The sequence below is a fragment of the Protopterus annectens genome, chromosome 17.part0 (assembly GCF_019279795.1).
Source record: "Protopterus annectens isolate FY-2018-M chromosome 17.part0, PAN1.0, whole genome shotgun sequence".
Lineage (NCBI taxonomy): Eukaryota > Metazoa > Chordata > Ceratodontiformes > Protopteridae > Protopterus > Protopterus annectens.
In genome coordinates this window covers 256,313,603-256,323,602 of record NC_056751.1, presented here as the reverse complement: position 1 = coordinate 256,323,602, position 10,000 = coordinate 256,313,603, and the positions used below count along the sequence as shown (strand labels likewise).

General features: G+C 40.7%; 1 protein-coding gene across 1 annotated transcript in view; it reads right to left on the bottom strand.

Annotated features, from left to right (window-relative positions):
* The window catches only part of BBOX1 (gamma-butyrobetaine hydroxylase 1), a 1,172,734-nt gene that overhangs the window by 46,018 nt on the left and 1,116,716 nt on the right, over positions 1-10,000 (bottom strand). The window contains exon 6 of the mRNA XM_044058954.1: positions 9,376-9,572. Coding sequence (XP_043914889.1) covers positions 9,376-9,572 — 197 coding nt within the window. The remainder of the gene's footprint in view (positions 1-9,375; positions 9,573-10,000) is intronic.

Sequence of the window (10,000 nt, the reverse complement as noted above, 5' to 3'; positions counted from 1 at the left end):
ACTGATGTCTCCATGCCAGTAGTTATGCAGAGCATCTGTGCATAGATACGTACTGCTGCCACATATGGATGATTCAAACTATGTAGAGTACTCTTCATAAACATCTACTACATGCCAGTAAATACATAGCTGTTACATACCTTACCTTTGTATGTGTTCATATTTGTCTGTTTCGTGTGTTTTGTAATAGCTTTTATTTTTGTAGCTTATGATTTTTTTCAAAATATATTTTTAGTTCAATATAATTATTTTTATTTTCAATATATTATTTTGCAATATTTTTTTTCAATATATTTTTCTTTTCAAGATATATTTTTTTAAATATTTTTTTCAATATATATATATATTTTCAATATGATATATTTTTTCAATATATTTTTTCTTTTCAATATACTTTTTTTCAATATATTTTTTGTTTTCAATATATTCTTTTAGTTTTTCTTTTTTTTTTTTGCTATATATTACTTTTTCTTTCAATATATTTTGGTTGATCTTTTTTCTTTTTTCCAGCTGCTGTCTGCATCCATATGTCTCTTTCTCTCGCTCTCTCTCCCTCCGTACTTGCAATGAAATGATTGCATGTGTGGACAGCAAGTACAGCCTGCTTTTATAGGCATCTGCACATGTGCATGTGATGGCCTCTGCACCAATTGGTGGCCACCATTTGGCAATTGCATGCAGCCTGCTGTGTGGTACTTGCAGTACTCACTGTCATAGCAACCCAATATTATTAATTGCTAAGTCAGGTAGGCATAGCCCTTTCAGCATTCCAAAGTGGGGACCATGCTTGTTTGCTGTGGACACCGTTGTGTAAGTCAGAAGGTTGGTATACTTCTCATAACTGATGCTAGGGGTGTAGCCAGTGATTTGAATGTTGTACTCAGACCTGAATGTTGCCACTTCCAGTACACAGTTGACAGTGTATTATTGTACTCACCCCTACAAATGCTAACACAAGATACATGGGAGTATGTAGTTTCTTTTCTACTTATACAATTAGCTGGCACACATACATAGTTATTGAGATGTTTTCATTTTGCACATGAACTGTTTGGGAACTGCTGCACTGTGGATATTAATGTACTCACTTCTGCACAGTTTGTGCTTTTTCTTTTGTTGACATTATCACAGGATGCTCATGAAAACTGGACAATTCCAGTACTAAGTATGCCTACCTACATCCTTGCTGTACCTTGAACACATAGGTATTTTGTACATTTGGGTGGGGATTGTCCTGCTATGATACTGTGTGGGGGTTGTAAAGTGCTGCTGTAACATTATTTATTGCTAGAATGTCTGGTTCTGTTATCACAGTCATGTAATGCAATTCCACAACAACTGCTGGTAAAGTTCCACAGAACAGGTTTTGTGTTATGGCATTCCTATCTTTCCTTTACATTCACTCATTCTGATGCATGATATATATATTTCAGCAACAACCTGCTGTATATCTACTGTGGCCTAGTGGTACTTCATGCAGTCTAGTGTGTCCAAGGTCCGGGGTTCGAGACTGACAGTGGTGTTTTATATTGCTGCTGAGCAGAACAAGGCCCCTCATATGCAGGGTGACTAAGGCACTTTTAAGCAGTTGTAAGAGGGTTTGCGTGGGTTTGCGTGATGCTTAGCAATCCTAAGCTAAGCGCACACAAGCGCACACTCGCGCAAACCCGCTTACTACTGCTTAAAAGTGCTTATTCACGTTAACCCCCGCGCTCATTTCTTTGAAGGAAAAGAAAATGGGGAGATAGGAAAGTGGTGAAAAAAGGGGCACAAAGAGGGAAAGACAGTAGGGAAAACAACTCGGAATGTGCAGGACGGGTGTAGGGAAGGTCCATAGCTGCCCATTTCTTTAACAGCAGCAGCTGTGCATATATTAGTAATTTGGAGGGAAATTTGAAACCTTCCACCCCTGAGAGAGGGGTGAGGACAACGAAGTATGTTGTACTGCCAATTAAATTTCAGTTTATGTGTCCAGTGGACATTCGTGCAAAATGGGCAGCTATGTATGGGGTGTAATTTTTTTGTGGGAGCAGATTGCCCATTTTGTTTTCAGGTGAGAGTGGAATGTGGGGTAGGGGAAGTAGGTATAATTTGGGAGGTAGGTTGGGGAGGTAAACAGACAAAACAAACAAGACACATACAGAGGTGGAATATGACACATGGGGTGGGTGAGCATCATTGATGGGGAAGGATGTTTGGAAATCGCAAGCCCATGAGCCCACAGATGGCAAGAGTGGAACTGAGATCCCCACCTTCACATCCCGGAGGGTGGCTGTGCTGGGGGCTGCATAGGAGGGGCAGGCTCACCTGTGAGTCATGCCACTCTTGCCTCGAGCTGGCATAGAGGATCAGTGACTGAACTCTCGATCTCCCAATGCACCACAGCCCAGACCGTTCGGAGGGTGATAAGTGGCCCTCCTCTGACCATGCTTTCACGGGGGGATGAGCTCCATCCCCTGCAGCATTTCCACCCGAAGGTGGCACAGGACCAATGGAGGAGGAGGTCCCGGGCTGGGCACTGGACCTGCTGGTGCCAGGTGCCATCGCCAGCTGAGGTGGGACAGGTGGGTCCGCTGGGACCAGCCTTCCCATATGTTCTATGTTTAGGAGGATTTAATGACAATATGGGTTAGTAATAGCCAACAGCATTCCAATTTAGTTGTAACAGCATACAGTAGTATTGCCATTAACTCAACACACCAGAGTTCCAACAGTTGAACAGCAAGCATAACATGCATATATAGAACAACAGTGGACATTCCAACAGCATGCAAGATTGATTGGTGGCAACAGGCCACCAATAGTGTGGTATGTGAACAGGGCACATGCATCATAGTAAATGCAGATATTTATGAACCAATAGGACATGTGTCCCAACAAATGTTATGAGATTAGACATACCAATTGAGGTGTGGAATTGCATTGTTTATGCACATACAGTAGGGTGTAAAAATATACCTCCATTAACAACTTATATATACTTATAAGTTTACACTAAATTCCTACTGACTGCAGTTATATATCCCCTACATGTATATTTACACTAGACAATGTCCGTTAAATTGTGAAATGGGTTTTGCTAGTTCTTGATATACCTGACCTGTATCTGACATACAAACTGTCCTGGATGCAGATGTTACTGCTACATATTTATATATTTCATTTATATTTATATAGCTACATATCTGGATGTGTTTAGGTGACATTATCAGGTATATGTTGACAGCCCCCTACATTTCTAGCAGAACACAGACATTTCTGGGGAACACAATAACAAGCTACTCATGTGCCAGATTAACCTGTACATGCCGGCCATGAACCGACAGTTGAGGACTGTATGTATATATGCTTAACAGCTACTGGCACTCACTTCATCCACTTTATATGGGCTTACCCATGTGTGGGTTGACCGCACTTAATACAACAGTACTATTTCTATAATGCAAGGGTACAACAACATATCGAAGAAAGTGACACAGACACACTCCAGGAATTATACCTTTATTAATTACATTACACAGTGCATGCAGAGGTCTTTTATTCAAGACATATTATACCTTTATTAATGGGTTACACCACCTTTTCACGCTGTCTTACTTATTTTATATAACAGTACATGCAGAGAAGTTATTCAACACTTATTATACCTTTATTAATGGGTTACAACACTCTTTTTCAGGCTCTCTCACTTCTTTTATATGACAACACATGCAGAATAATTACTAACCTGCCTGGTGGTGCAGCCTTAGCAGCCTGTCTGCATAGGCTTGCTGATTCGCAGCATGGACACCTGCAGCTGTGAAGTAAATGAAGGGATATTGAGACATACCTATCCATAATATAGACTACAATAGCAATTCTTACATACTTCATTCCATGGCTACATACTCAGTAGTGGGTCATTTTCCATTCCACAGGCCTCCTGTATCCACTGGTTCAGTCAGTCCTCCTTGTGTCTCTTCAGGTCTGAGTAGTGGTGTCTGACCTGCTCACCAGTCTGAGGGACGCCTGTGGCACTGGTGAGATCATGTGCTAGATGGTTCCAGGCTTCCGCTTTGTACTCAGTGCCCTGAAACTGGCCCTGCAGGAGTCTTGCATCATGATGATAGACAAGGAGCCAAACCATAACTTTTGACTCCTCAATGCCCCACCGTTGCGCTTGAAAATGAGAGCCCTCTCCAACACCAGCCATACTGTCTGCAGATGGGAGCTACAACCAGTTATGGCAATTATTCCCACCTATGGAGCTTAAATATGCCTGATTTCCCGCACTTATTTGTGATTGGCCGGTTTTGAAAATTCTCATGGGTAAACTTCCATTGATATATATGAGTGTGTTGGAAATGCATCCATATGTAAAGCTGTCATGGCTTAGTGGTTTAGAACTGTGATTATGGTGCATAGTATCCCGGGTTCGAGGCCTGTCATTGCTTTTTATTTTACTACTGGCCAGACAGGCTAGGAGGTGTGTCTGTGTTTTGCCGACTTTGCTCAACTTTGCCCAACATTGCTCGATGTTGCTCTACGTTGCCCGACTCTGCCCAATGTTTGCGCTAGTTAGTGCGGTGCGCAGCTCCGCACAAACATGTTTTGTTTGCGCTAGTTGGCACAATGCGCAGCTCTGCGCAATGCCATTGCGCTAGTTAAAGCAGTGCTAAGCTATGAGCAATTATACTTCACTGTGCTTACTACTAGTAAACTTTGCTTAGCAGTGCTTCACATTGCTTATGATAAGTTACTTCTCCATTTATCAGTATGCATGACCATTCCACCTTCTTATATATATATAAAATATCATTTTTTTATCGTTTACGGACAGAACCTACATGGTTAGAATTGCTGGAGCCATGTCAGACTCCAAACCAGTTACAAGTGGCGTCCCACAAGGCTCAGTCCTGGGACCTCTCTTGTTCGGTATATATTTCTCGGAGGTACAGGCAAACACGGAAGGACTGTGGCTGACCAAGTTCGCAGATGACTGCAAACTGGGCGCCATAATTGACTCTCCAGCCAACACAAGCATCCTCCAAAAGGGCCTCATAGAAACAGACAACTGGTGCTAGAGCCATGGCCTCAAGCTAAACGCCAAAAAGTGTATAGTCATCCCCTTTGGCAAAAACAAAGTGCCCACAAATTTCCACATAGGTGATAATCCATTAAGTACCGAAGAAGTAATTAGGGACCTGGAGACCCAAGTTGATAGCAATCTCTCATTTGACAAACACGTGGCCAAAGTGGTTAGAAAAACATTTTATATAGCCCACCTAATCATGAAGGGATTCACATCTAGATCAGGGGAGGTCATTGTGCCTCTTTACTCATCCCTCATCAGGCCCATAATTGAGTACAGTGCCCCTTTTGGGATGTACCTTACCAGACACCTGCAACAACTGGAAAGACCCCAAAAGTACCTCACCAAGAGGATCAAGGGGCTCAAACAGATGCCGTATGCTGCCCGGTTAAAGAAACTCCAGCTCTACTCAGTGGCATACCGCCTGTTCAGAGGCGATCTGTGCCTGACGTATAAAGCCATGTCCAACCCGGAATTAATGGACATGCTGCACCTCAGAAAATCCAAATCCCATCAAGCTACGCGCTCGAGAGACTTGAACCTCAGCACTGAAATAAATAGGACATGCTGGAGGGACAGATTCATAACCCAGAGGCTCCCTTCACTCTGGAATAAAATCCCAGTCCAGGTTAGGCAGAGTCCCTCATTGACTCTCTTCAAGAGGAATCTTGATGAGTGGATGGGATATCATAGGTGTACCCTGGGTATCACTTCTGTGTCACTGTTAGACAGAGGCACAGTATACTAACCTCGAAAAAGGGCATAGCAAAATTTATTTAAAATGGGTGGCGAAAGCCAAACACACTCTGGCTAGGCTTATAAATGCCCTAGGGCAGATAGCCTAGTATGAACCTATGAACCTATTAAAACAGATTGGTCCTATATGATAAATCTGGAGTGTTGGAAATGCAAGTTATAAATTAAATCAGATTGGTCCTATATGATATTTTATTGTCACTTGTCAGAAAGTTACACCATTTTGGGAATAAATTCACATATTTTTACACGCATTATTGTCCCACAAGTTTACTCTAACTAAATCTTTGGCTTTACTCATTACTGTAATTCCCAGTTGTAGTCCAAAAATTACAATATACACTTCTGTGGCCTTTGTTATTAACTGCCAGAAAGGTTGGTGCTAAACTAAACATGAGACTTGAATCTACCCCTTCTTTTACAGAGTTCATAAATATATTCAGTGTCTACTGAAACTCAGCTGTTGTTCTATAAGCTTATTAAGTGAATTAGAGTAATTTAAAAAAATGTTCCTGATTCTGGACCTTTGTTCTCCTGTTACTTTTGTTTTTTTTTTCCCAGAACTCCAGAGCAAAGAAGTTGAGAGGCATGCATTACACCATAGTGGAAGTAGAGGAGGGGACACAGAGGCTATAAAAATCAAATTCCATTTCCATTTGTAATAACACACCTTCTATAAAGGATTTTCCTGATGTAATGCAGTTATAGTTGAAGTAATATATTTTATTGTCATGTACTACTGTACTTATTTGTTTGCTTGAATTTCTTTCCCCACCGTCTTTGTCCCTCTCCTTTCTGTTTATTACATTTGCTTCTCATTTGTTTTGTTGCTTCTCTGCATTTATTTTCTTTGTTATACAGCAATCACCTCCTCCTCCCATGGTGACATGACCACTTCCCAAGAACCATTTGCAGCAAAGGATGCTGATAGGTCCTCAAGTCTTCCCCCTGGTTGTTCCTGCTAGTGGCTCTGTCAGGGGTGAGGACTCCTTCATATGACACAGCCAGCTAGCTGAGGTAGCTGGAAGACTAGTGCCCCAATGTCCATTGGAGTGGAGTCAGTAGATGCCATTTCTTTTGTCATGGAACAGGGGTGTACCAAGCAAATTCCATTTTGTACTCACAAGATCTTAGTGCTACCCCACCCCTGGCCACTTCTCACTTAAAATGGGTACATCCCTCAAAATGCTGCCCCCCCCCCAAGCACTTAATAAATGTAAGTTACATTTTCAGGTGTTCCCCCTAAAAATATTAAAGATATTGTTTTTATATTAGCAATATTGAACCTGTTGTTAAAGGCATTCATTTAGATATTTGTACATATAATATGACTTGAAAAAAGCCATGTTGATGTGATGCTCAGAAAAAAAATGTACTCAGTAGAGTACAAAGTAATGAAGCACAATAAATTGTACAATGTGAATTATAGTGTTTGAAGTACATGGTCCTCATTTTAAATAGTCTGACAGAACAAGTAAACTGCTAAGTGCCCTTAGCATGGGATTAGCTGATACGAAGTATCAGCTGGACAAAGTCTGTTGGCTCTACCTGGCCTAGGCCTTGCATTACATTATGTTTTCCCAGTGACAGAAGGAGACAGTATGCTTATCTACTTTGTAGTTTATGTGCATTGAACATTCCCGCTTACAACCATTTCTGTCCTCTTCAACTCCTTCCCACTTGTCCAGTGCCCACCTAAATGCCTCCATGCATTTCCCTACCCCCTCCACACATTGTGGTAGCTTAATAGATGGCTCCACAGTGCTCTTCCAGAATATGTACTTTGCTAGATCCAAGGAGCCGCTGGTCCATATAATCTCATGCCTGAACCCCTCCTACTTCCTCTCTCCCTCCTGTTCAGGATGGCACCTTCAGTTTTTCTAGTCTCTGGTCATAATCCATTCCCTTCCATCCCATGTATGACTTTGATGGCTTTTCCCTTGATTACTACCAGCAACCTAATGTTACTCTTACTTGTAGGATCTATATAACTGCAGAGTACTACAGGTGTGGCTTGACCACACATCACTTACCTTTTTGCTTGGAGTCTATCTCCATGAGGACACACTGCAATTTTTTTCTGGCTATTGCCACTGCCCTCTCATTCTCATGCTGGTGGTCTAGAACAGATATTAGCAACACTCCTGGATCTTTTAACTGCTCTCTCGCTATCAGTTTCATTCCTTTCAGATGTGTGTGTGTTAGGGGGGAGGGGTGGTCCAACCATTTCTTTTCAGGGAGCTTTACTGGCACATTTTTTTTATGATGCTAGTGAAGTCCCAGGATTAAAAGAAACTATTTCAATTACTGGCACTTTAAAGATGAGGCATAATAAAATTATAGAGATGGCTGGTTTATGTGATGGCCATGTGATTTACTGCTTATTGTGTGTGTGCATGTGCGTGTGTGTGTGTGTGTGTGTGTGTGTGTGTGTGTGTGTGTGTGTGTGTGTGTGTGTGTGTGTGTGTGTGTGTGTGTGTGTGTGTGTGTATTAGGATGGTTGGGATTTTCATTCTGATGACGTCCTTACACTGCTGAGACAAAAGCACTTAATTTTTTTAAATAAAACTCTTGGGTGGACAGTGACATTTTAATTTCTTTTAGCAAGTTATCATGGTACTAAAGTTCAGTTTTGTATTACCTTTTTAGTTGTATTGCCTTTTGAGTTCATGTAGCACTGAAAACATGAACAAACAAAAGTGCGAGATTAAATGCCCAAAGGAAAATTAATGACATTTAGCCATGCTGTAGACCAATGATGTCCTAATTAATGACTAAAGAACTTCCTAAGCAGGTATTGTGTCCTGCATTTATTTATTAACCAGGGTAGATTCTTCGTCAGATAAGACATGCAGACAAATGGAACTGTAACAGAAATTAAAGGAAACCAAAGAAAGAAGAATAAGCGGGAAGGGGGTGTTGATTTGTCTATAATTCAGGAAGAAGTGCTAACTGACCCACTACATTGCTGTTTTAAATGACTTCCTTTTCATAGGAACCATAAGAACATACTGAAGCACAAAATGGTAATGTACAGTACAGCACAGATGTGCTACTGTAGATGCTCCCTAGTAAAGTGGTGTACGTGTGCAGCGGAGGTTATGATTTGTACAGCACCTGCTTGAAATCCTAGAGAAAGAGGGCATTTCTACCACCGCATCAGGTTAGAATGAAGACCCTCCCTGCAAACAATTTCATGTATCAAACAATGTCATCTTTACAGAAACAGAAATGTGATTCTAATGCAAGGCTGCTGTTGTGATATGAGTGAGAGAGAGTTAGACTTCTTAAAAAAAAAAAATCAAGGTCAGTCTTTCCTTCACCAGCAGGTGGCAGAAGAATTCTTTAAAATAAAAGAGCAAAACTTATTTGCATCTGTCTTTGGATTTTGTGTGTGTGTGTGTGTCTGCATGTGTATATGTATTTATACACACACACACACACACAAAATTAGCTTACATAAATTGAGTTAGTGATCAGATTATTAGAAATTAGTAGGATGTAACAAAACTACTTTCATAGCTGATGAATAAAAGAAAATCACTTACTGTATAATTCTGGCTTTAGAATGCAAATGAAAATCACAATAATCAGTTCCAGTATCAACAAAATTCACAAGAACAGATGTCAACATTTGAAATGCCTCTGGCTGCTCTTGTCGAAGTTTCTTTGCTACATAGAATCCATCCACAATTTCGCTGTCTCCTCCAGACTTTGCTGGTTGTATACAGTGAATCATCTGAACCTAGAACAAATGGATATATATATGAATGTAACACTGATAAGATTATGAATTCTAAATGTTAAAATTCATTTTTATTAAATACTGTCTCAGTAGGTAATATCTCAATAATTTATTTCCATATTCACATGACAGTAAATGCTGAGAGCCATACCAGGCTAAGAAATTTCCTTTATTTTACATGATTTTTAGAGTTCTCTGTTCTAAGACACAAATTCTTCCAAACGTCTTTTTCATGTAGTCTGACTTCTGCATCTGTCACAATTTGCTAGCCAGATGTAAGCACTGTTATCAGGGTGCATGCCATTAACAAAATATGAACAATAAACAACATGTGATGTAATGTCTTCTCTCTGTCTTTTCAGAACAGACTATGTAGTTTAACTGCCAAGTATGATGTCACCCTTCTTCTTCGTCTTCTTTCGGCTGCT